This window comes from Pezoporus wallicus, unplaced genomic scaffold (genome assembly GCF_028554395.1).
Source record: "Pezoporus wallicus isolate ANWC-B61680 ecotype Strahan unplaced genomic scaffold, APGP_CSIRO_Pwel_v1 contig_10790, whole genome shotgun sequence".
Classification (NCBI taxonomy): domain Eukaryota; kingdom Metazoa; phylum Chordata; class Aves; order Psittaciformes; family Psittacidae; genus Pezoporus; species Pezoporus wallicus.
This window is the reverse complement of record NW_026640522.1, coordinates 942773-969568: the sequence shown is the minus strand read 5'-3', so window position 1 is coordinate 969568 and position 26796 is coordinate 942773. Positions and strand designations below refer to the sequence as shown.

At 53.9% G+C, this 26796-nt stretch overlaps 1 protein-coding gene across 6 annotated transcripts in view; it reads left to right on the top strand.

Annotated features, from left to right (window-relative positions):
- The window catches only part of RGS3 (regulator of G protein signaling 3), a 74813-nt gene that overhangs the window by 30545 nt on the left and 17472 nt on the right, over positions 1-26796 (top strand). For all 6 annotated transcript variants that reach the window (XM_057419267.1, XM_057419266.1, XM_057419264.1 and 3 more), the window contains 3 exons: positions 4531-4642; positions 10665-10705; positions 21679-21801. In XM_057419267.1, the coding sequence (XP_057275250.1) occupies positions 4531-4642; positions 10665-10705; positions 21679-21801 (276 nt within the window). The remainder of the gene's footprint in view (positions 1-4530; positions 4643-10664; positions 10706-21678; positions 21802-26796) is intronic.

The following is a 26796-nucleotide window of genomic DNA, read 5'->3' as shown; positions in this document are numbered from 1 at the left end:
GCTGCCTGAACAGAGGCTGTCCTGTTTCCTATTGGTCCTTTCTTCCTTGCTCCATGGGGTTTTCCACTTTCCCACTGCTCTTCCCACCCTGTCTCTCTCAAACTAGACCCCTGCTCCTGTGTTTTGCAGGAGCTTTTTCTGCATGTTGTTCTGTTACGGCTCAAGAGAGGAGGGCCCTGGTGCAGGGGCTGGAGATCCTGGTTAATTCTGCTCCTTTCAGCCCCAAAAATCTCAAACCCACCCAGAACCTTTCCCCATTGGCAGCTTTGCCATCAGGGCCCGCATCCTCATCACTGAGCAAACTCTCCCATCTCCTGAAGGAGTCAACCTACCTCTCTGGAGGCCTGCCAGGATCTGTCCTTTCCCTGACCTTACCTCTGGGGCAATCCTTATTCAGGCTTTAATCACATCCTGTCTAGACTTTGTTGCAATTCCCATTTTATGCTCTTCTGAAATCCCTTCAGTCTGTGGAGTGCCAGAGGAACCTGCGTGATGCTGCGGTTGCCCATGAAGGCAACGAAGGGCTTTGTCCTTGTGGGTCCATCTCTAATGTACGTGGAGGCAACTTGCCAAAGCCCTGAGGCACCTTCACAGCATGAATCATGCTCTTCCCTTTCCCAGCTCTCTCTTCTGCAGATCAGGATGGTCCTGCCTTGAGCTCTGAAAGCCCCCAGCTTGGCCAGCAGCCTGGAGGTCATGGACCAGCATGTCCAGAGCAGAGCAAAAGGCTTTTCTCTCTCATCCCAAGTGTTGCACTGCAAGTCCCTGGCACTCCTGGCCTGGGACAGGGCTCCCAGCTCCATGTTTCAGTGGGTGGCTGAGTTTGGCCAATGCAATTGGCTGACCAAAACCCTTCTCCCTGGGACAGACATTTCAAGATCTTGTTTTCAGCCCTTTTTAGACATTTTTGGGTGAGAACATCAGAAACCTGTGCTTACCTATTCTCTCCACCACACTGGTCCCTCTTACACTGTCCCTTCTTCACTGCCTCTGAATAGCCTTTTCTTCCTTGTTTTTCACCATTTCCCCATCTGCACAATCACTGTTTATGCTGGTGTTTGAGCAGAAGAGGATGGGGTTAGGAACAGTTCCTAAGGTTGAATATGAAGGTGCTGTGGCTACAAGGCTTTATTTCTGAGCACTTTTCACAATGCCTTTGTTACCCTGCTTTGCTTTACAATGTGTGGCTATTGCGCCCTGTGGCCAGGCTCTGCCAGACGTTGAGCTCTTGTTCTCATCCTGAGGAAGCATCCTGAGGGATGAGCTGGATGATCTCCAGAGGTCCCTTCCAACCCTAATGATTCTGTGAAGTGCACTAACCTGCTGCTTTCCCTCCTGGCTTCCATGTTTTTTCTTGTAGGAAGCACTTTAAACATGGCCCTTCCCTGTGTAGCAATGCCTTCCTGGTTATATTCTGTAGTTAGTCAAATCTATCAGCAGCTGAGGCTTTGCTTTTTGCTGTGTGCACAGCATGCAGACATGCACTGTGTCCCACACATCAGTGTCAGCCTCTGTGAACATTTCCCCCCCCCGTAAAATCTATTCCCATCCCCCTAAGGTCTGTGTGACATCTGCCATGTGGCTTCGTCACTCCAGTAATAGGTGAGCCTGTATCTGTCTTCAGAGTCCTGTCATCACGTCACTTGTTTTATTTCTGATTTTGGGGCAGGAAATCAGCCCTGGGAAATGCACAAAGACACTGACAGAGCAAGGGGCAGCTCTTGTGGGTCCTGTGTCTTGCCTGCGTGAGTTCAGGTGCTGCGGTTCTTTTGTGTTTGCTCTTCTATGAGCCCTGTGATTTTTCATGGTAGATACCAGGTCTGTTTGCAAAGGGCTGTTTGGGACACGTTGCAGCCTGTCAGCAGTGGGATGACAACCCTAGACAGAGTGCCAGCTTACTTCCTGCAGCCCTCCCCTCTGCTGGCTGCTGCCTTAAGAGTCATCCATACCTCGAGTTTCCAGCGCTCAGCTGTGCTGATCCTGCTCCCAGTGCTGTGATCAGGGTCTGCTGCAGCCCAGGGCAGTGCTGGGGTGCTCTTGGCAGGCTCTGGCGTTGTGGGTAGAAGGGACACTCTCTTTTTCCTCCCCCAGCAATGTGGAGGAGCAGCAGGACCTCTGTAAACTGGTTTGTGTGGCACTCATCTAAAATCAAGTGTCTTCCTGGAAGCAGCATCTAATAGAGATGCTCTTATGTGACCCACACTGGCTGCGCTTTTATCTTCTCCACATCCTGAATTCAATCAGGTCCCCTCCAATCCAGATCACTCTGGTTCTATCTTCTCATAAAAACACAATGTTACCTGTAAATACTTTTTGTGTATTTGTTTCCATGCTGCCCTGTGTAAACCTGCTTGGTTTTGAAGTGATATTTTTATTCCTACTGATACTTCTCATCTTTCTTCTACCCTTTAAAATTCCATGTGTCTTCATTTTCTTTTCTCCATTTCCAGCATGACCACTTCCTGATCCTTCTTTTATCTCACAGAATCCCAGCCTGGTTTGTGTTGGAAGAGACCTTAAAGCTCATCCAGTTCCAACCCCTGCCATGGGCAGGGACACCTCCCACTAGAGCAGCTTGCTCTAAGTCCCTGTGTCCAACCTGGCCTTGAACACTGCCAGGGATGGGGCATGATGCTGACACCTTCACTTCAAGTTGCTATTCTCAGAATCCCTGAACATCACTTATTTGAGGCTGAGGAACCTGGGATGGCACCAGACATGTCCCAGAAGTTACCTTTGACACAGGACGGGCATGGGAGAAAGTTTATAGTGCAGCTTGTACTTTGTTATTCCTGGTATTGATAATAATGTAGTAGTAGAGGTAGTGAAGAGGGTGAGTGTGGGCACAAGGCCAACAGTGTCCTGAGAGCAGAGGAAGGGATTTTCCCAGTAATACAGAGAAAAGCAGACCCTGTCTGGTTTGTCAGTTAGAGCTGTGCCAGTAGCTTTGTGCTTATTAAGAATCCCACAGAAATGAATTGGCACAGCAAGGAGAAATCCTGTGGCAAGGGCTTGATTTTTGGTTTCACAGCCACATGCTGCTGCCCTGGCATGAGCTTACCATCGTGTGATGAACTGATACCCAGCTTGTCCTCCTGCTGACACGTGTCCATCAGCTGCTGGGCATGGAGACAAACTGTACTAGGACAGAGCAGTCACCTTTCGAAGGTAACTTAGTGGCGGTGGTGCTATAGCTCCCAGTGAGCCCCTGGATCATAGAATCCCAGCTTGGTTTGTATTGGAATGGACCTTAAAGCTCATCCAGTTCCTCCCCCTGCCGTGGGCAGGGACACCTTCCACTAGAGCAGCTTGCTCCAAGCTCTGTCCAACCTGGCCCTGGGATGCTTGATTGTTTTCTGCTTTTGCAAAAGGGTTGCTAAAAGGCCACAAAACCTTCATTGTTTTGTTCAGTGTTGCAAAGCAGTTTTCCCTTTGCTGGAGGAGGTTTTTGGGAGCATCCCAAGGAGCGGTTAGAAGCAGCCATGTGCTCCCATGCTGCATCCTGGGCAGAGAGCAGCATGTGGCTTGGAAGCATGCAGAAGCTCTGGTATCCAGAATGTCCACTGGTGCATTGCAGCTGCTTCCTGGCATCTTCTGCATTTCGCTGCGTGTCCCCAGTTGCTGCTGGAGAATGAAACAGGCTCCAGCCTTGGCTCCTGGCACAGTGATTGCACTGAGCTACTCGCCTCCAGTAGGCTCCTGGGTCAGGGATCTCCAGTATAGAAGCTCCATTCCTGCCCCATCCCTGGCAGTGTTCAAGGCCAGGCTGGACACAGGGGCTTGGAGCAAGCTGCTTTAGTGGCAGGGGTTGGAGCTGGGTGAACTTTAAGTCCATTCCAGGCCAAACCACTTTATGATTCTTAAAGATCCCACTGATCTGTGCTGATTGAAGCAGGGACCTCAGGCAAGAGCCAGAAGCAGAGCAAAACCTCCCTTCTGAGCTGTGAGCATTTACCACTGCTCTGGAGTAGCTCCCAGGCTCTAGGACACTGCTCAGGCATGGAGCTGGGGGTTCAGTGTTTGCTTTCGACCCATCAGTGTGGTTTAAACGTGTCAAGTTTGTTTCCTGTAACTGCTGTTTTAAAAGCCAAACTGTTATTTTCCCAGAGGGAGCCCTGGGAAGTGAGAAGTGTCCTGGGAGAGCACGTTTGCTTTTAGGTTGCAACTTCTGCAACGTGCTGGGATTAGTCGGCAGCTTATTCCCTCCTCCTGCTCCTCTGATTTATAACTCATGCAAATGGGAAGTGACATGAGCGAGCAGAGGGTGTGTTTGTGTGGAGTTAAACTGCCGGGCAGGTCTGTCCCTCTTGTCACGGGGCTCCACAAGGTTCAGTGGGTGGCTGCTGAGTGTGGGGAGCCTGGTCTGGGAGCACCCCAAGGGCTGTAGCAGGGATCAGCGCTTAGGACAGGGTGCCTGGGTTGCCTGCCATGGCTGGTGAGTCTCCCCAGGGCAGAGAACCTGCCCAGGACATTCCCTTGTCTCAGTGCCAAGAGGTGAATGTCTCATAGCTTCTGCTTTTGTGCTTCCAGGTGACTCTCTTTGTCTACTCTGACCTGCTGCTCTTCACCAAGGAGGACGAGCCTGGGCGCTGCAACGTGCTGAGGAACCCTCTCTACCTGGAGAGTGTCAAGCTCCAGGAGGGTGAGTGTCTGCAGGCAGCAGTTTGGTGCATTTTCATGCCACTAGCTATAAATGTTTCTAGCCAGCCACAGAATAGCACCCTGTTACTCCACTCTAACATCATCCTGCAGTGGGGTGCAGGGCCATCACCACCCTCCCTGTCCCTGCATTAACACAGTCCCCAGGAGCTCCATCTCCTGGGACACCTTGGGGGCACGTGGGTGCCACCTCTTGCTTTCCAGGGCTTTGTGGTGCATTTCTTGGGGGTTTGGGGCTGGCATTCCCCGGGCTCTGGCTGTGCTGGGCTGCTCCCTTGCTGGTGTTACCCTGCCTGCAGCTGGGGCTTGCCGAGGCAGAGAAGGGGAAGTCTGAGGTTACCCTCAAGGGAGTTCAGAGGTTGTCTCTCGGGGAGCCTGACTGAGCCCTGCTGACCTTTACTCTGCTACTTCTCCCTTCAACCGCCCACAGTTTCCCCCTGCACCAGCATCCTCCCCCATGCAGGAGGAAAGAGCAAACCTAGAGCAAACCCTGGCCTCAGTGGCAGGCTGTGGACCATGCCCTTCTTCTGTTGGCTATGCTTTCCCATCAAGCTGAGGGCTCAGAGAGGGCTTCTACGGCAGGGGCTGATCTGAAATCAGTTATCTCAAGTTGCAATGAGGCTGTACAAAAGATGGCCTTCGGGTGCTCAGGGTCAAAAGGAGAACAAATGAATTGCTTTACCACATTCTGTTTGCTACTGTGGGACCACTTGGCCCCAAGTTCAGTCCCACCTTGTTCCTTCTTTGGTGCAGTCACTTTTGGGTACGGGTTTGGTTTGTGTGCAGTCCCCTGACTGTGTCAGTGTGGGGCTGATGTCTTTACGCAGTCCCATGGCCCTCACCAAAAGGGGTTCATCTAGATCCAGGCTGCTTCTCCAAAGGGATCATTTTCTGGCTGGATTTTGCCTCTTGCCATGACTCTGTGGATAGGCTGTATTTTCCATGTTGTTGTGAGCCTCAGTGCTGGTGGTCTGCAGTGCTGAGCAGGGCACCACAGGCTGCCTCTCAGTTGTTATTTCCCATTTCCATAATTTCTGCTCCCAGATTCATTCACGGACCTCTTTGGTGGGGGCAGAAACGGTGAGAGTGACGGGGCACCACGGCACGAGCCATTTAGAGAAGCCCCTGAAGCTTCCCTGGGGTTTGTTCTTGGTGCTGCTTATTTCTATGAAACAGCCAAACAAAACTGTTTGTCGTTGGAGTGCTCAGCTGTTGGTCAGTGTCTGCTCCTGGAGCATGTATGCGCTGCATGGAACAACTCTGCTCTTCTTCACCTCCTTGAATCAGCTTCCCTGGTGATTCTGGTCCTGGCTCTGTGCACCCAGATCTGTTCACAGCTCGGCACAGGAATGTGCCTCCTAACCTCAGGCAGAGCAGTTGGATTTCGTGAGTGCTTTTCTGCCACTTACTTCCTTGTTGCCATAATAACTGGGCTGGATCACATCTGGAAGAGCTTTAACAAGCCTCTGTGAAGGGGGTGCTTGTCTCTCCAGCACTGAACCACCCCCCGTGCACCAGGAATCCGGCACAGTTGGTTTTGAGGCAGCTCATCCTCCTGCTTTAGGCAGGGCCGCTTCAAAGGCGGGTGGAACAAGCAAGGTGTCCATCCCTTTTGGCAGGGCTTTTCTGCTGGTCTCCTAAAGGACTGAATGGCACATGAATAGGAACAGGCGTATTGCTGAGTACAACAATCGGGACATCTCCGGTGCACTACAGACCATTGTGATGTTTCCTGTTGCTGCCGCTCGCTGCACTGTGCGAAAGCAGATCAGTGTGATCTGCTGTACAATGCGAGTCTTCCTGCTTTAGAAGCCGAGCAGGGCTGATGAGCACCACACCAGCCAATGTTTCCAGTGTGACAGGGCTGGCTTCCTCACCAGATACTGTGGGAATTTCCACGTGAAGGTCACCACATTGCTGGGATCCTGCCCCCATCCCGGGTGGGTGCACTTGGCTTTGGGATAGGGAAGAGCTCTCCTGTTCTGCAGCTGGAATGAGGAACCTCAGGACTGAGCTGGGATCCTGCAAACAAACACTTTTCATGGGCTGCTTTGCTGTCCTTGACATCCCACCCCGCTGTATCTCACAGCAAACAGCTCCAAGATAGAGGCAAAGAATGATTTGTGAGTCTTCTGTCCTGCCAAAGCTTCTCCTTGCTGCCCAGTGATGCTGGAAAGAAAGCAACCTGGAGAGGGGCTTTGGCCAAGGGCCTGTAGGGACAGGCCAAGAGAATGGCTTTAACCTGCCAGAGGGGAGACTGAGATGAGCTCTTAGGCAGAAGCTCTTCCCTGTGAGGGTGCTGAGGCGCTGGCACAGGGTGCCCAGAGAAGCTGTGGCTGCCCCATCCCTGGCAGTGTTCAAGGCCAGGTTGGACACAGGGGCTTGGAGCAAGCTGCTCTAGTGGAAGGTGTCCCTGCCTGTGGCAGGGGTTGGAGCTGGAGGAGCTTTAAGGTCCCTTCCAGCTCAAACCATTCCATGATTCCATGATAGCACCCAGGGCTTGAACCCTGCCACACCTCCCCAGGGACATGTGCCACGGGGGGTGACAAGCTTGTCCCCTCTTGGTAGCCAGGTTTGGGTGTGCAGAAGAACCTTCCTCTCTCCTGATGTACCTAGGGCCCTGCAGTACCCTCCCTGAGACCCCTCTTTGTGGAGCAGACATGGGGTGGTCAGGAGGGGTCCTGCCTTTGCCATGGACATTGCCACGGTCCCCTGAGCCACACCAGGAGCTGTGGAAAGGATCCAGGACCATCTTCCCTCTTTTCCCATGTTTTTGGCCCAGTTCCTGGCACAGACCACCCAAACCCTGCAGCCAGTGGGTGTTTTCCTGGGGTTGCCCAGGAGGTGTGGGGTGGTGCTGGAGGCTGCCGCTGTGCTGGGTGAGTCCTGCCCCACACGTTAACATGGGACGAGGCTGAGCTGCAGATGGGGACGTGTCCCCACAAAACTCCCACCTCCTCTTGTCCGTGTGGAGCATTCGCAGCAGCCCAGCCCTGGGGCAGGGACGGCTCCAGTTAACACAAGCCAGTCCCTGCCACAGCACAGCAGGAAGGCGCTGAAATATCCTGGAGTTTGGTTTCTTCTCCTCCTTGTTTCCTTCAGCTTTCCACTGAATCTGCCTGAGCCTGAGCGCTGTTCAGCTGTCAGAAAGGTGTGGATTCCATAGGGAATGCAGCCCCACGTGAGCCTGAGCTGCCACAACCCCGGGACAAGGTTGTGCCTCTCGCCTCGTCTTTGGTGGCCTCTGCGATCTGGGGTGCAGGAGATGAGCGGAGCACAGGGCACAGCAGCCTCCAGTGCTCCAGCCTCACCCTCCAGACACTGGGGAAACCTTCATGGAAGAAATCCTGGTTTGTGCTGGGATCTGCTCGGATCTGCCCTTCCCAGCTCTGCCCTCGTTGGGGATGGGCGCTGGCTCGAGCCCAGCTGCTGGCCTGGGGCCAGTCTCTTACCTCCCATTTATTGTCCCTCTAAAGGCAATCCCTGGCAGAAAATGGGATTCAAGCAGTTCCTTAGCCTAGGCTGGCTCCCTGCTTTCTGTGTCCTATAGGCACTGGGCTGCTTGGCCACACCTAGCAGTGAGTGCTGGAGGGACAGGGGATAGGAGCTGCTGGCTGTGGAGGTTGCCAATGCTTGATTGAAAGCTCAATGGAGAGGAATTTGAAAAGGAGCTGAATTCTGATGGTTTCGGGCTTTGTTGGGGTCACTTGTTACTGCAGAAGGAATAGAGAGGCCCAAGGGAAACAGGGTCATTCCCAGGCTGTTACACTCCAGCATCACCTTTCTGAGGGTGCTTGTCTCTAGAAAGTGACTTGCTCCTCACATCAGCCTGCTTAAAGCTCCTGAGGGGAAGTGGCTCACGCTGGAAAGGGAGATGTTGTTCTGCAGTTTGCTTTGCAGGGCAGCCTGGCAAGCTTTGGTCAGGTTGCAGGGAGGAGCAGGGACCCTGGTGGAGAAGATGGGTGGGTTTTGTGTTGATGACCACTTGGGAAGCAGGAGCTGCAGAAGCGGATGGTGGATTCGTGATGTGCCAGCAGCAGGCTCAGGTCCTGCCTCCAAACCCTCCCTTTAGGGAAGAAGCAGTAGCTGAGGAACTCCCATCAGAGGCTTTGGCTTTGCAAGGAAAATGCTTCCTGATGGTGCTGCTGGGATTTATGGAAGTGGGTGCTGGGAGAGCTTGGACATTGCTGTTGGAGAGCAGTGAAGGGTTTTCCTGTGGTGCAGGGGTGAGACATGGCTCCCAGCCAGCCCCCTTCAGCATCAAAGCTTCACTTCCAGAAGAGGAATGAGGGGCAGTGCTGGGCCCTGGGCTGGCAGCTGTGGGGCCAGGCTGCTTCCCTGATCCTCACAGTGCCCGGGGTGAAGTGGAGAGGGGCTCAAACACACAGGGGCTCCTCATCCAAGTGGTCCACAGCAGCTCTCTGGGTGGTGCTGGCTCCAGCAGCCCCTCTGGCAGTGTCCTGCTGTCCCCGTGGTGGTGTCCAGCCCATATCCTGCAGTGTGCTTTGGAAGTGGAGCTGGCAGAGGCAGGTCTGTGATCCCAGTGGGAAGAGACACCCAGCAAACGGCTCCAGGCCATTGCACTTCTTCATGGGCTTCGCGTTGTCCATGGGGTGACTCAAGAGGCATCAGTGAGTCCCTCAGTGGGTCACAGCTCTTATCTTGACACTTGGGCTGCTGCCTGCAGCAGCAGAATTGCTTTCCTCTGGGGAGCAGGGTGTTTCCAGCCCTGCACAGAGCCCGTTGTCATTAGTGCAGCCCAGGCTGTTGAAATGAAGCAGAGCTTGTGCTGGCAGTGCTCTGAATGGGATGTGCAGCGTGCCCAGGCTGCGGCTCTGACCTCATGGTACAGATCATGTCATTAGAAGGGTGATGAAAGCTGCAGCCCAGCTACCAAGAGCAAAGCTGGTGCAGGGCACGGTGGTGAGAAGGAGAGAGCAGGCTCCAGGAGATGGGATGTCCTGATTCAGAGCTGGGGTGACCTTGTCCTGTGGCAGTCTCATGTCCTCCTGTGTGGCTGATGTATGCCAGGAGCTGGCTTCTCTTGGTGCTGGGGACACTCACATCTCGCCAACGGGGATCAAAACCTGGGGCAAATCTTCAGGAATGCCTTCTTGCTGGGTACAGGGAAGGCCAGGCCTGCAGAAACCAGCCTGGTGGAGCAGCTGGGGCATGATACATCCCCTGGGATAGCTGGCAGCAAGATGAGGAGCCGTCCTGGGCTTCTCCCTGGTCCAGTGACATGATTGCAGCGATGGTCACTGCATTGCCTCCAACACCATCTCCTTTCCCAAGGCTGTGGAAGTGCAAGTCTCTTGGTCAGGTCTTCTGAGCTCCACACTGGTGGGAGCTTGGGGAGTTTGCCTTCAGCCCGATGGAGCAGGATGGGCTCTGTCCCACATCAACCACTTCCCATTGCCCTGGAATTTGGCTCCCTCTCCTTGGAGAGGTGCTGACCCCAGCCACTGGCACTGGCGGAGGCTGGGCCAGACATCACTGGGCAGAGCTGCACCAGCCTTACCAAGGGCTTAGGGCTGGAAGCTGGGAATGAGCAAGGATGTAGGAACAGGAGCTGCTCTGGTCGGTGTTCCTGGGAGCAAAGCATCCACAGGGGGATGAGACCTGGTGGTGCCCAGGATAGCTCCATGTGCACTGTGGGGCCTCCACAGCCCTGGTGAGGAATCAGGCTGCATGTACCATGGCAGGAGGGCAGAAGAGCCTGGATGTGGCCTCTGAATGAGACAAACCTTTAACCCAAAGGACAATCCCAAAGGAGAATCCATGACAGCACAGTGAGTCCATGCAAACACCATGCGATGCAGCCTGCCCGGCGCATGGCCCTGCAGATGCAGCATACATCACTCCACATCACAGCCTGGTACTGTGGGGTGACAACAATAAATATTCATTAAAGGCTGTCTCCTCGCCAGCTCCTCTGCCCTTGGCTCTGCTTGCAGAAATGTGCTTGTAGCTGAATTCTGATCCTGGTTTTTCCTTCTTTATAGGTTCAGAAGACCGGAAATTCTGCATCCTTTACCTTGCAGAGGTGAGTGCTGCTGTTGTCCAATTGAACTTTCTGCTGGGAGCTGAACACGGACCAACAACTCCGACCCTTTCTGCTGGGGCAGGAGCACTGGGCAGGCTGGTTTTTACTTCCTTCTTGATATGCCAGAGGTCTGGAAATGGCTGCAGCCACAATGTCTTAGTGAGAAGCTGCTAAGAGGAATCTGTGCTGGGGGAGGCTGGGCAGCACTGAGGCAGGTTTGCTTTTCCCCCGCCCCTGTGCACAGCATCTCACTTTGTCTTACTCTGGGATTCTTTACCTGGGGGCACATTTCCTTGCACACTGTTTTGTCTTTAGGCATCTTGCTTTTCTTGTCTTCAAGCACCCGGGTGTGGAGCCCTCAAATAAATAAGGAAGCTCAGTCTAAAGGACATGTAATGATAGCTCTAAAGTCATGTGTGGCTGGTACATGGCTAAATGCTCTAAGGTTTGGGATCGCTCAGACATTGGCACAGTTACATTTGTGCTGTGAAGCAGCCAAGGAGACTGCAAAATTGGCTCATAGTGACTGGACCCATCTGATCGGTGGATGCTGGGGCTTTTTGTCCCTTTCAAGTAACTTTACTGTGTTCCTGCTTTCAAGGCTTTGTATTTCCAGAGATGGAAACGCGGGTGTGGGGAAGATCCCCAGGGCACAGAGGAGGAAGGGCAGACTTTGCTCAGCAGCACTGTGCAAGAACAAGCTATTGTGAAAGCTGGGTGAAAATGTCCAGAATGAAGTTGTTCACCTTGAGTGGCTGGGACGTGGGCCAGGCCATGACTTGCTGTGTAACCATCTTTTATGTTTTCCTCCTGTTCCTTCCTTGTCTCCTCTGTTTCTGCCTGGGGTGGTTGGGCAGGAGCTGCCTCCTCAGGGGTTTGCTCAGTGCCTGCCCCTGTGGAACACCAGGCATATTGATGTCTCCATACCCTAATCCTGTGCTGTGACTCAGAAGGGCTGTGATGGGTGTACCTCAGCGACATCCCAACAGTGGGATATGAGGCACCTGGCACTTTCTCATGCATTTGGAAAGATCCATTCAGACCTGACATGTAATTCAGTGCTTGGAGCCCCTTAAGTAGAAGTGCCTGAAAGATGTTTCATGAGATCCTGAGAGGTGAAAACTTGTCTTTAAGACTTAAGTGCATAAGCTCTTGAGGGGCTTAAATGGCTCTAATTGCTCTGGTCCTTGAGATCAGAGAATGGCTTTAAGATGAAAATAGGGAGACTGAGACGAGCTCTTAGGCAGAAGCTCTTCCCTGTGAGGGTGCTGAGGCGCTGGCACAGGGTGCCCAGAGAAGCTGTGGCTGCCCCATCCCTGGCAGTGTTCAAGGGCAGGTTGGACACAGGGGCTTGGAGCAAGCTGCTCTAGTGGAAGGGGTCCTTGCCCATGGCAGGGGTTGGAGCTGGATGAGCTTTAAGGTTCCTTCCAGCACAAACCAGGCTGGGATCCTGTGATTCTCTATCAGTGACATGTGTTGCAGTTGGAGTGTTGTATATAAAATGTGAAACATTTGCTTTCCTACATGCATGCTCTTCCAGAGGACAGTAGATCTGAACTGGCCACTGTCATGGGATTCTCCAGTTCCTCCTGGAGGTATTTTGGAGCAGGTTGCAAGTGAGGCAGGAGTTTCCTGACCTGCAGTTACCAGCAGGTTTGCTGCATGCCCATACCCTGGAGTGGCTGCTCACACCCTGCACTAGCCCAGGGCTTTCAGGTGACACTGGGGCATCCTCTGGCTCAAAGACAGCACCTTGCTGTGCAGGGCATCCCCTGTGCCACCCATTCCCTCCCAGACCCCACAGGGGTGCTCTGAGGCTGCTGGTCTGCACTGAGATCAGGCTGGTGTGAGGAGGTGATTCTCCAGTGTTGTGGTTTGGCTGGGTCTTTGCTGCAAGGAAGGGGGAAGGTGGCTTCTGTGTGTACATAGCACAGATAGAAAGGCCAGTGTTCACGCTTCAGGGGCCAGTGGAGCAGTTCTAGCTGTGGGTCTCATCAGACTCTCCAGCAATGAGTAATTCTGGCTCAAAGGGGAAGCTGAGGTGCAGGAGGGACGTGCCTGTGAGTCAGCAGTGACCCAGGGCAGGACGGTGCCCTCCTGACTTCCCCATGGCTGCTCTTCTGGGACCAGTGACCTGCAGTGCTGCAAGGACAGGGCTGGTGAGGTATGAGAGCAGAAACCTCACACTTGTGCCGTGTGTAGGTTGTGTGGCTCAATGAATTGTCCTCAGGCAAATGGAGACTTCTTAACTGATGGGATGCTGCTGTGGGAGCCAGCCTGAGAGCATCTGAGCATCCTTTTCCTGCAGGGAAGCTAAGAAGAGAATCGCCTTCAGGTCATCTCTTCTTTGTATTCAGTTGTCAGGAGCAAAGCTTTAGTTACAGGGCTGTTTGCATGGGGTGTCACCAGGAGGTTTTAAGTCTTGGTGGGATGGAGAACATGGTCTCCCTCAAAGGCATTCCTGCAGGCTGGCTGCACACAGGGGGGTTGCAGGGGCTGGTGGGAGCGTCAGTTTGTGGCATTCAGGTTATTTTTGCAGTGGGGTGGGTTCAAGGCATGGGCTGCTGTCAAATGAAAGCTGTGATTTGGGTCCGGTGAAGCATCACTCGCTGCTGGTAGATGTGGCTGTCCCACTGCCACTCCTGCCACTGCTTGCGGCAACTGGAAAGCTTTGTGTAAGAATGCAGGAGGGGATAGTGCTTGTGTGGACACAGCTTTTTTGGTCCCATGTCACCCTGAGAGTCTCTCTCCCTCCTCATCTGCTCTTTACAGAGGCTCTTTGCAGCCACTGCTCCATCCCTGGGCTTGCCAGCAGCACTTTACTCTGCCAGGAGCTTTTCCCTGGCTCAGCTCTGCCGGCTGGGCCTCTCCAGGGTGGATGTGATGGGTCTGGGGGGGTTGGTGCTCATCACTGAGCTCTTCTGTCACTGTGATCTGGGCAGACACATCCATTGCGCTGCCGTGACAGGGCCTGGAGGTTGCTGGACGCTCTCATGCTGCTGTTTCTAGCCCACAAATCATCTGCAATGAGCTGTAATGTGTTTAGTGCTGCTGAGAGTCAAAAGGGAGCCCATGGGGCTGGGCTGATTTTGTGTTTGCTGCAGGAAGAGCTCTTTGCTGAGGCCTCGAGCTGTTCCCTCCTGCTCCTTCTCATCTGGAAGGTTTGTGATAAAGTTCTAACCCATAAGGCTGTGTTTTTGCATTCAGATCTGGCATGACCCAAAAGAGAAGTACGTTTCAATGTCTGTGAGATGCTTCATTGATTTTAAACATGAAAATCCCAGCTTTCAGGGGAAACTGGAGTGCCATAAACCAGCCACTGCTGCTCATCCTGCCTAATCACATGTCAGTAAATCACTCCACGGAGCTTAGGTCCTGTGCATCCTGTTATTTACAGTGATCTTTGCAGCCCAGTGTGGGTTACAGCAGAGGGGGGGTTGTTTTACAGCTCCCCAGGGTGGGAGTTGCAGTGCTTGGAGGTCCTGAGTGCGGGTGGCCCCGATGCTAGTGGGACACGTGGCCTCCTGGAAGGGCTAAATATAGGCTGGTGTTGGAAGGAATGCAGAAAGAGAGGAAGGTTCTCCCTTGAGCTGTCTGCTCTTGGGGCTTTTGCTCCTTGTGTGGTCATGGGGTAGCTGCGATAGTCCCAGCGCATAAGCAAGCCAGGGTTTGGGAGGGGAAGTGGTACCTTTTGATCTGAGGAATGCTGTGTATACCTGGAAGCTTGTCTCATTTTTCTACCTGCCAGTTGGTACGTGAAGTACTCTCAGTGCATGTAAACCTGGTCCAGAGTGTGTTTCATTTTAGTGTGTTAAATCTAAATGAAACAGCTCAAAGTCAGTTGAACAGATTCTGCCTGTGGAAGCTCTGGGCTGGTTCAGTGTGGACCCATGTGTCTGCATCCTATAGAATTTGGAGGGTGTTTGTTGGGCTCCATTTCCCCTTTGGAGTGTGTTTTTTGGGCTCCATTTCCCCTTTGGAGTGTGTTTGTTGGGCTCCATTTCCCTCCTGCCCAAATTCCACTCCCTGCAGGACATGGACACCTCCTGTCATGACATGTGTAAAACCTGTCAGAGAAAGCATCAGCTGTGGTGGGAATCAGTAGCCCCACAGGGAGCCAGTGCAGAGATGTGAATGTGATCCAGGGCTGCCTTCACACCCTTCCCTGCTCCGGAAATGTCCCACTGATAGGAAACTGCAGATCAGTGTTTTATTGCATTGTTGGAAGGTTTTGATTCAAACCCAATGTATTCATTCTGAATTAAAATCAAACAGTTTTTCATCTGAAAAGCACAAGCAAATGGATCTTTTCCTCTGGAAGTTTTCATCTGCAGACACAGAATTCCTCTTGGAACAGAAAATCTTTCCAGTAGCAACTTCTTGGCCTGCTGTGATGAGCACGCTTACATAGCCGAGCCCAGTGATGCTGTGAATCCCTGGTTGATCTTGTTTTGCCTTGGAGATGCACATCCTAACTCTGCATGGGAGATCCTCTAGACGAGTGTTGGGGAAATCTTGGAATCACAGGCTGGTTTGTGTCGGAAGGAACCTTCAACTCTGGTCTGTAGCCCTAGCATCATCTTCCGTGAGGATTGCTCTGCCAGGGAGGGCTTGGGAAGCCTAGCTCTTACCTGCAGGCAGTCAGCATTGGCATGGTTAACACAGGTTGATTAAGTTGGATGTAAGCTGATGATGTGTTTTCATGTGATCACAGGGAGAACACGATGTACACACAGGTCTGTGAGGGTCAGAAGGGACTGAAAAAGGCTTGTGGGGGGAGGATGATCAGCAGCCATGAGCTCCTGCATTGAGAGGATGGCATCAGTAATGATGACTTTGGGATTCAGTCAACTTTCCAATTCCTCTGTTCTCTAACCCCAAAGTGGTAGCCCAAAGACCTGCATTTTGTGTTGCATTTGCTTTTGACCAAAATGTGATGGTTTTGGCAAGGCCCAAAGCAGAGGAAGTTGTTCCCCTTTTCCCGTTTCCCAGCATTAAGGAGGATCTGGTGCCCTGGGTTGGGCTCTGCTCTTGTGGTTTCCACCCCATCCCAGTTAGTTGTCGTCTTGGTGAGGCCTGAGCAGCCTGCGAGGTGACTTGGTCCTTTTCAGATGCTCTCTGTACTTTTAGTGGTTAAATGCAAGAAAATACCCACAAAAAGCAATGACAGCAAGGTCAGGTTAGAGCCATGAGCTCAGGAACCATCGAGGCTGTGAATGAGACATGGAGCTGTGCCCAGCACTGACCCCAGAGCAGCACTGGCCAAAGGGCACTGTGAGCCCTCCCGCACCTCCCTGCAGGAGGGGTTTAACCACAGCCCCTTGACAAAACAGAGCAGTGATTTAGCAGTCCCTCAGCCTCGTTGGAACAGAAAACCCTGAATTTGGTGCTGTGAGAGTCACCCAGATGCCAGGGTGGGATTATAGCTGGGATTTACATTCCTGATGGGAGAAAGTCGAGTGTTGGATGGTATTGGGTGCTGTGCGTGGGATGGAAGAAGGTAAAAGAGATGGGTGCTTGTCTGTGGAGCGAACTATGAGCTCTGTTGAAATTGCATCTCAATTTCCTTTAATTCATAGTAGGAAAAGAGATGCTTGTCAGATTTGGGGGCTGTTATTTGTCAGATGGGCTTGTACTGCAGTGAGGTGACAACCTCTGGCTGGGGTGGAGCGGGCACTGCAGGCAGGGCTGGAAGTGCTGGGAGAGCAGGAAACGTTCATATCCCAGCTGGAGAAACAGCTAACCAGGGGCACTCTGCTTCCCTGGTTTGGGAATCTTTAAACACTTCAACCCAAATCTGAGTTTTGAGATGAGCATAAAATGGGTTTTTTGGAGCAGAAGTTCCTAATTTTTTTCCCCAGCCTTAACTCTGGTCACATTTCCCAGAGCTGATGTGATGCAGTTTCACTATTGGAGAGATGTTTAAAAGATCCAGGCACCTGTGGGTGATTTTAGGGTGGAACTGCTGCTCTCTGGGGCTGGCTGCATGGGCTGGAGCTTGCTGTCTTTGGTGCCGAGATGGCACCAAATGGCTTTGGGGCTGTGTTTGCATTGGGGAAGCTTGGTGTTATTGTCACTGGGGCTGCTCAGCCCTGAGCCCTCTTGCCTGAGTTTGCAGAATGGGAGGGCCGTGGACCTGCTCTCTGTTTGCCAGTGGTGTTTGCACTGGGAGCTCCATGCCTGCATAGTCTCAAGGCTGGAGTTTCCTGTGGAGGCTGTTATCTGATGATCCACTTAAGGACAAAGTGCTGGTCTGTGAGGTCCATGCCCTGTGTCCTTGCTGGCTGCTCCAAAGTGGGTGGACAAGATTCTTCAGGCTGGCTTTTCCTCCTGGAGGCTGAGCATCCTCCAAACTGTGCCATGACATCCCATGGCATCGCTCCATTTACTCTCTCCTTAGCAGCAGCATCTGAGTGCAGCAGGATCTGACCAGTGTGTGGTGAGCTGGAGACACTGGTTGGCTCTGCACCGTGAAGTAGCAGGTCCACTTTGCCATCTTAGTGCCTCTCAAGGCACCCATGTGTGTCTGCAGGACAATCAAAACCCATTTCCTAAGAGCTAGCCCTTGGTGTCACAAGGAAGGATGGCCACATCTATCCTTTGCCTTCATCTGTAGAGCCTCCCTGTCTTGAAAACAAGACACACAGCAATGAGCCACACATCTCTGGAGAGATTGCTGCGCCCTGCAAGCAGCCCCTCCGTGCACATCATCTGCTGAAGCACCAAGGGGACCCTGACACCTTTCAGTCATCCCAGCTTTCAATAGGCCCCCTGTTTTTATTGCCAGTGTTTGTTCTCTGGGCACCACCGGTGTGTCCAGCAGTCCAAAACCCTGGACTGAGGAAGAGGGAAGAGACGTGGTCCCCTTCACGCCCCTGCACAGCTCAGCACAGGAGCAAACTGAGCTTTCTCCTCAGGCTTGGCGCTGGGTTATGAAATACCAGGCATCTGCTGCCCGTGTTTTGTGCACAGGATATTCCCAGGGCTGCAGTTTTGCTGGTGGAAGGTTTGCTCTGAGATTTAAAGCTATTGTAGTCTGGAGCCCGTTTCCGAGGTACTTCCCCTCTGGGATCTCTGTGGGGTTTGGCTGAGGACCAATGCTCTGAGTGCTCGAGGCCAGGGGCTGGGCAGAGAGGAGCTGGGCTGGGAGCCCTGACCCTGAACCATAAACCCTGCAGAGGAGAGGAGCCTGGGGAAAGGAGAAGTGCATCCTCCTGCTCTGTGGGGTTGGAGCACACACCCAAGGACCTGAGCACCGCTGGGAGCGTGTCTGCTGGCACAGTGAGGGAGGTGGTGGTGGGATGAGAACAGCCCCTGGCCAGGCTGGTCACTGAGAGGTGTCAGGCTGAGTCTGCCTCGTTGCTATTGTGTTATCTTGGTGTGTCAGGTACAGCCACCTGTGTACCTGATGCTCTTGTGCTGGGTCCTGTCAAAGGGGCACGTCTGCAGCGTGGGGTCTTAGTGTGTAGGGTCTGGGCGTCCCTTCTGTGATGTGCTGCTGTTCTCTGGTTGCTCCTCAGCTGCTCTATGGGCTACAGAGCCAACAGTCCCTCTATGGCTGGTGGCTGCTCGGGTAGCCAGGAGCTCTGCTTGGCCAGACCCCTTGCCTCTCCTTTCCCTGGGCGCAGTGGGGCCGAGTCTCAGCTGGGGAAGCATCCACAGGAGTGAGCTTTTCCCATGGAGCAGAAGGAACCTTTTCCTGGCTGTAGCAGGGCCCATTTGGGGCTTGTGTTGGCTCATCTGGGTCCTCTGTGATACACACCCGTGTTTTCCTCCTGCTCTCCCAGGGGCAGGACTGGCGTGGGATCTGGTGCTGCCGTGGGCTCCCTGAGCTCCCCTGTGTTTGGGCACACACCACCTGCAATAACATGTTTGTCCTAAAGGCTGGGTGAAGGCAGGCAGAAAGCAACTGGCAGCCACTTCACTTGCTGGCTTTATCTGGTCGCAAACACCCCCTTCACACCATCTGCATCCTCCTTTCCCAGCACGGGGAGATTAAACCCTGTTTTCTCTGTGTAAATATTGGCAGGCACAGCAGCAGCCTCCCTGAATGAAAACAATAGTGGGGAGGCCAGTTCCCAGAGCCCTGTCAGCCCAAGTCCCTGCTCCAGCCTCCCCTGTGCACAGGAGCCCTGAGCTGGGCAGCTGGGTCCACGGCCAGGGGCTGGCCTCCAGGGACACGTGCCATCTGTAGAGCTTTGTCCCCTGTCCCCACCAGCCCTTCACGTGTCTGCCATCTCTCTGGCTGCATCCCAAAGGACTCTGTAGGAGCCTGTGCTTTAGAGGCAGCTGGGGGTTCTCACCTCATGTGGGTTGGGCTGCCTCTTTCGCCAGCACGGGTGAATATTACTGGGGGAAGCAGGTTGATGGAAGAGGGAGAAACAGAGCTCTTCCCTTGGGAGCCATAGAATCATATAGAATGGTTTGTGTTGGAAGGGACCTTAAAGCTCCTCCAGCTCCAAGCCCTGCCACAGGCAGGGACACCTTCCACTAGAGCAGCTTGCTCCAAGCTCCTGTGTCCAACCTGGCCTTGAACACTGCCAGGGATGGGGCAGCCACAGCTTCTCTGGGCACCCTGTGCCAGCGCCTCAGCACCCTCACAGGGAAGAGCTTCTGCCTAAGAGCTCATCTCAGTCTCCCCTCTGGCAGGTTAAAGCCATTCCCCTGGGCCTGTCCCTACAGGCCCTTGTCCCAAGCCCCTCTCCAGCTTTCCTGCAGCCCCTTCAGGCACTGGAGCTGCTCTCAGGTCTCCCCTTCAGGAGCCTTCTCTTCTCCAGGCTGACCCAGCCCAGCTCTCTCAGCTTGGCTCCAGAGCAGAGCTGCTCCAGCCCTCGCAGCATCTCTGCGGACCAGAGGAAAATCTCCTCTCCTGGCTTTAATATTCCCAGGCAGCTGGGGCTGGGAAGCCTCTCCAGCTCACTGAGGCTGAACAGGAGGGAGAGGGGCACTTTGCTCTCAGCAGCCAGTGCGGACTGAGCATCGCTTTATGCTAAATTCAATCGAAGAGATGGGGACTGTAATTGAATCAGTGAGGGGCTGCAGAGCAGGGGTAGGTGAGTGTGCATCCATCACAGGAAGAGGGATGTGAGATGTCCTTGGAATTGCTTTAAGTTTCATGCTGAGGGAATTGCAGAAGCTCAGTAGGGATGGAGTGTGCAGTGGTTACAGCATCAGTGTGGGCACTGGACTCCTTGTAGCTGAACTGATGTCTTTCAGGCTCTGCTGAGTCCTTGCTGTCATTCATTTCGGGTCCCAAGTACAGGGTGGGGAAATGCCAGCCTGGATCTCCAGCCCATTAGATGGGTACCCATCCTCTCCTCTAAAGACAGGAATCATTAGGTACCTCTAGGATGAGGGGTATCACAGTGGTGATCTACTGGTTTGGGACTGGGAGAGACTGAGACATCAGTAAAGAGAAAGAGCGCGGCGAGGCTCTGGGGGATGCTCAAAGCATCACTGCAACTCGAGATCTGCAGGGCAAGGGGGAGCCCCACCACCTTGTGTCCCTGAATCACAACCCCCTGTTCCTTTTGATAGCGCTCTGCAAGCCTGAGCATGCATTTTCTGTGTTTAAGCCTGTTCCTGCTGTAGGAGCAGATGTGGTGGTATCAGACATCGGAAAGGTTAAATCTCTTTCCTGGAAGTCTCCTTGGAGGGGCAAAGGGCTGAGCTGGAGATCTCTGTTGCCAGAGGTGACGTAGGAGGTTGGTTTATTTCCTGCTTTAGCAGGGATTTTGGATTAAAAGTGAATGAATTAGCATCCAATGAAAACAGTGGTTTAAATGGTGTGACTAAAGAGCATTTCCCCTTCGGTTGTGTTGTGTCTCCGGAGTCAGTCACAAAGCTGTGAGTTCCTTAGTTCTCTTTGGCCTTTCTGGGAAAAACAGGCTACTGTAGAGCTGCCCTTCTGGAAGGAAATCCTAGGGGGAAATGAAAAGTGTTTTTCCTGCCCTGTAGTACGAGACTCTTTTTTTCTCTGCCAAATCTGTCCTAAAATCCTGCCTTTTTTTTCCTTTATTTTTTCTTTTCATATCTGGTCTCAGAAGGGAAGATCAAACCAGGGGCATTTCTGGACCCTCTTTAGAGTGAAACCTGAAAAATCCCAGTGGGCAGCAAATGTTACTAATGCCTAATTTGAGATGAGCTCTTTACCAGCTTGGAGACATTTGCCAAGAGAAATTGCTTAGAAAGTTTCTTAAATGGGTGGGATTTGGCTTAAAGGTGGTTGATGTCCCAGCAAGAAACCTGGAGAGGGGCTTTGGCCAAGGGCCTGTAGGGACAGGCCAAGGGGAATGGCTTTAACCTGCCAGAGGGGAGACTGAGATGAGCTCTTAGGCAGAAGCTCTTCCCTGTGAGGGTGCTGAGGCGCTGGCACAGGGTGCCCAGAGAAGCTGTGGCTGCCCCATCCCTGGCAGTGTTCAAGGCCAGGTTGGACACAGGGGCTTGGAGCAAGCTGCTCTAGTGGAAGGTGTCCCTGCCCGTGGCAGGGGCTGGAGCTGGAGGAGCTTTAAGGTCCCCTCCAACCCAAACCAGGCTGGGATTCTGGGATTCCCCTGAGTTCTGCCTCCCCCAGCCGCACCCAGCTCAGAGGCTCTCGTGTCCATCAGCTCTCGCTGCGGCGCCTCGCTAATGTTTGCATTCGGCACAGAGCAATTTCCACCCTCTAAATTAGCTTTAATAGACGTGCTTCCACCGCGATGGCACAGGCTGCAGAGCTGCTGGTGCTCTGCCCGTGCCTCCCCGCTCTGCTCTGCACCGCAGCAGCCTCTCACCCCCTCTCCAGAGGAGATGACACTGAAGTTGATTTCCCATCTCTTTTCCTTTCTTGTTCCCGGAGCACAGGGCACTGGTGTGAGCTCTCCTGTTGTATTCATCTGCTACAGTGTGTTGGAAGCGAGTAGTTTGCAAACGAAGCCAGGGTCTGAGACATACAGCTAATGACCTTCTCTCTGCCTGTGTTTCCTTTACGTCAGAAGTCGGAGTGCTTATTAAGTTTGGAGGCTTACTCCCAGGAGCAGAAGAAGAGGATCTGCTGGTGTCTGGCTGAGAACATCACCAAGCAGCAACATCCAGCATCAGCTCCTACGGAGAGCAAGGTAAGAGATCCATGCGGGAGCTTGAGAACACTGCTTGGAGCATCACAGGGCTCTGTTCGTGGTAGGGGCTTTGCTCCAGGGATGCTCCTACCAGGAGAGCTGCTCTGGAGGCTGGTTTTCTGCTAGGAGAGAAGGGAGACTGTGGTCAGGCACTGCTATGTCTGCAGCTTCCTGCCCTGGTTGGGAAGCAGTTACTGCATTTGCATCTACTGACCTGAGTAGAGGCAGACTCCAGTGAGCAGGCGGCTTCTGAGACCTCCCAGCATCTGTATTTGGACAGCTGAGACCATGCAACCCAGTTTGTGGCCTTCCCTGAGAGCTTGGCTCTAGGGCACAGCTGAATGCAGAGGGAGAGGCTCAGGCCAGGGTCTCTGAGTCCTGATTAAAAGCCAAGGGCATGGGAGTCGTGGTGCAGAGATTTGGCCCTTTGCACACTCAGATGGGTTCAAGCGTTTGATCCAGACCCCACAGATGGCCTCAGAGCACAGAAAGGTCATTTGATGAGTGCTGCTTTTCATACCAGCAAGGCAGCAGCAGCACTTTTCCCATACTGAAGAGCTTCAGCCTGGCCCCAGGGCTCTGTCTCAGCAGCACTGGCAAGAGATGTGTGTGTGGAGGGGGTTTGAAGCACTGTAGTTAACACCTCTCCATCTGCCTGGCTTTGGGGCTGGTGCTGCCACCACAGAGTTGTCTGAGACAGCAGCAATCTGCTGGAGTCATCCCATCCCCTGGGGACTGGGTTTGGACCCTCGGTGGGTGGAAAAGAGAAACCCACTGTGCTGAGTGTTTAAAGAGCTTCCAGTGAAGCAGATGGGGAGCTTGGGGGTAAAACCACCCGGATGCCTCCCCTTGGCTGCTGCGTGGTGGTGGAGCAGCTCCTGCCCCATGTTGCTGCATGGATACAGCCTTGGTGCATGGTCCTGGCTGGCTCAACGGCAGGGAGAGGGAGCGGTGCCACCAGAGGCAATGATGTGGCTTTTGCTCCGCAGCTCCCAAACTGGGTCAGTGCAAACCTCTCCGCAGGAGACAGTGCCTCTGGATTCCTTTTCCTGCACGTTTCAGATGTACTAAAATAGCAACAACATAGAGCCTGAGAAAACAGTTACCAGCTGTACCTCAGCAATGCAAATACCCCGGCAGCTAGCTCAGGGAGGTGACAACATGTCTCTTGTTTTCCTGCCGTGTGTCTGGCTGACACCACACAGTGCCCAGGCAGGGGGTTCCCGGCAGCTCCTTGGGGGATGCTTGCGATGGGAATGCTGCTGGGGGCTTGGCTTGGCTCTGCGCTGAGCTGGGTGTGATCCAGCCACGGGCTGGGGTTGCTCTGGGCTGATGCTGTGCAGGGACATACATCCGAGCATCTCCAGTAGATCCCAAAAGGGGGGATCTTGGCAGCTCTCTGTCATAAGACATCCTCGAGGACTTTGGGTTTTTGGATGCTGTTTGCCCTTCCTGCTCCAGACTTCATGGCAGCGGCTGGGACTTTGGCTTTCTGGTAGATGTACAGGCCCTGTGGCTCAGAGCAAAGCTCTCAGAGCATCTGCTCCTCATGTTCTGGAGGGAGCCAGGCTGCTGCATGGGTGAACAAATACTCAACACAAACCTAAGGCTTTTCAGTACCTCAGTAGCCAAGAGGGTGATCCCTGGGTGCAGTGGAGAAGGTTGTGACAAGGGGGTTTTGTCTTGGTTTGCCAAAGCTGATGGAAATCCCACTGGGGCCGGGAGGGAGAAAAGGAGCAAGAGAGGCTTAACCATGTGCATAATTTTCATATCCCCATTTCCCATCCCAGCAGGGTGTAAACTGCTCAGGACGCAGTTTGAAAGCAAACCTGATCCTGAAATAGTGGGGGGAAGAAAGAGCAGCCCTGTGAGAGGCTGCAGTGCCTGAGGAACAGGCGAGGTACTCAGTGGGGTGCTGGGGCCAGGGCAGGATGGGTGCCTGTGCTGGGGACAGGCTGTGGGCAGGAGCCCAGCACGGGTGAGCTGCAGTTGGAGCTGCTGTGACCAGGCTGCTCCACAGCTGGTTTGCCAGAGCACAGGCTCCAGGGATGCCAGTGTGCAGGAGCTGGGAAAGTCAGTCGTGTTTTGCAAGGGAGAAGTGATCCATTAGCATTGCTTGTTGCTTACAAGTCATTCGATGCCAGGGCTATTTAGGGAAACAGAACAGTGTCTGTGTCCTGTGAAGAGGCAAATTAAGCTGGAAGTATCAGCCTCAGCATGGCTGATGCCTGCTCCAAGCAGGAATCTCATTTGCAAAGCCCTCAAAACTCCAGCTTGGCCAGAGGCAGCTCATGGGTCTGGGGCTCTGCCATGCGGTGGGAGCAAAGGGCTGGTGCAGCCTCAGTGCCAGGCAGAGATGTGCCATATGCCAGCTGAGTGCTGGAGAAAGGGACATTGTCTGGGCAGAGAGAGCTCCTCAGCAGTGAGAGAGCTGGGAACATCTCTCCTTCAACACCTTAACACTGCTGTTAGTGCTGTCCATCAACAACAGAATTCCAGCCTGGTTTGTGCTGGAAGGAACCTTAAAGCTCCTCCAGTCCCAACTCCTGCCATGGGCAGGGACACCTTCCACTAGAGCAGCTTGCTCCAAGCCCCTGTGTCCAACCTGGCCTTGAACACTGCCAGGGATGGGGCAGCCACAGCTTCTCTGGGCACCCTGTGCCAGCGCCTCAGCACCCTCATAGGGAAGAGCTTCTTCCCTTCCTGAACAGACAGTTGTACTGAGGCAGAGCATCCCCAGCAGGGTGGGTACATCTGGAGAGGAGGGGCTGGACTGGCTGAACTGATGGAGGAAAAGTTGTATGGTGCCAGCTTCTTGGGGCTGAGGGAAATCAGAAGGATTTGGGGCTTGGGATGGTACCTCTTGTTTTAAAAGGCCCCTGAGCTGTGCCTGGCTAGGGCACCAGTAAGGGAAGGTCCTTGTGGCACAGGGTCATGGCTTTGCAGAGCTGTCACTGCCTCTGGGAATGTCTCCTGGAGGATGGTGTCAAGCCTGGAGGATGCAGGGTGTGTGGAGCCCACTCTGCCTCCTGCTTTCAGAGCAGGTGGGTTAAGAGCAAAGCTGTTGATTTCTGGGAGACACAAGCGTACGGAGCATGTGGCATCCACTTCTGGAGACGTAGGAAGAGAAAGCCATGAGGGTTACAGCTGTGATGTATCCCATGCTCCCAACGGGCTTTTCCTGCCAGAGTCAGTTCAGGAGGAGCTCCGGGGATAACCGTGGCTGTTGGTGTGGTCCATGGTGGAGACATGGGCTCCAGTGGCTTCTCTGCTGCCACTGTAAGACTTGGCTGAACTCACAGCATGCTGCACCCATCCTGCCAGCTGCTGCAGGTCACAGGACTTGTTCTGTGGGGCTTTTCTCCCCCTGCAGAGCCTTCCCCTTCTCATCCTGGGGTCCAGGTCTCACTGGAGGCAGCTCCCTGCCTCTTGGCTGTGCTGAGCAAGGAGCTGTTAAACCCATCTGCAGGGTGACCCAGCTTAGTGACAGATGTCCCCAGGCAGGGAAGTGTGGAGCCTGGGGCTGGGCTGGGCTGCTGAGGAACCACAGCAGCGGCAATGTGATTATAATTATGACTTAACTGAGTTAGTGAGGCTGCCTCCTTGGACCCAATCATGCCCATCTGTACAGAGCACGGGGCTTTCTATAACCCTGCATCTCTGCACTGGTCCTGTTCCTGGCTCAGCCCCACGAGGAATTGCATTAGCATGATTGAAGAGATGGCAAACAGCAGAGCAGGGGCAAGGAGAGGGCTCCCCGAGCTGGAGCTGCTCCAGCTGCTTGGGCTGCCAGGGAGATTAGTGGCACAGCACCCTGCTTATAACCAACCTGCCACCAGCTCTGATTCTCACTGCTTGTTTCTTTGTGTCTTCCACACTCAGAACGGCTGATTACTCTTCCTTCTGCCTCCGTGACCTGAGATTACCTCCGAGATGCTGCCTGGCTGTAGCTGAAAGATGTAGATTATCCTTAAACTAACTAATTCCGGACACTCGGTGGTGCGGACTCTGGGCCGTGGCAGTCCAGGATGGGTGCTCCCCTTGTCTCCCGCGGGAGCTGGTGGATCCTCAGCACTTTCCAAAGCCTGGTGGCCAGTGTCTCTCCCATGGCTGCTGATGGTGCGAGCAGGCATGGACCGATCCTGCGCCCGGCCCTTCCTGGCAGCGCTGGCTCCGGTGCTGGGAATGAGCCGCCGGTGGGTGCGTGGCCGGGAGGGACCGTCCGGCCCCTTCCTGGCTGTTCCTGTGCTCAGGAAGGGCAGGGCTGTTTCTGTCACTATTTACAGCGTGCTTGACAAGTGCAAGTAAATGTGCTGTCAACAAAAGCAAACAGCGTGTAATCGAGGGATGATTGAAACCAGGGCCGGTGGTGCAGGGAGGGCTCGGCGCTGGGCTGGGGTGCAGGGGTGGCCCTGCTCCCCTGGGTGCTCCCCCAGGAGCCGGCAGCACAGGGAAGGTTGAATGTGGGTGACTGCTCTCCTGTCCCATGCCCGGCCACCCCTGGTGGGCACCCAAGTCCCTCTGCAGTCCCTGTTCCCCAGCACCTCACTGCCCTCAGCACCACCCGTTCTTTTTACACTGAGTCACCTCCCAGACCTGCCTTTGGGGGGTGGCCATGTGCACACTTGGGCTGGCACAGCCGAGGGGCTCCTGGCACTGGGGTGGCTGTGATAAAACTTGGGGACAAGGTGCTTGTGACAAGGTTGGGGACAAGTGGGGTGAATCCATCTCTCTCTGGGTGCTTCACTCAGCAGCAGATATCACAGTGTGTTTGACTGTTTGATGGGGAAGAGAGGGAGCAACTCTTCCCTGTGAGGGTGCTGAGGCGCTGGCACAGGGTGCCCAGAGAAGCTGTGGCTGCCCCATCCCTGGCAGTGTTCAAGGGCAGGTTGGACACAGGGGCTTGGAGCAAGCTGCTCTAGTGGAAGGTGTCCCTGCCCGTGGCAGGGGTTGGAGCTGGATGAACTCTAAGGTCCCTTCCAACCCAAACCAGGC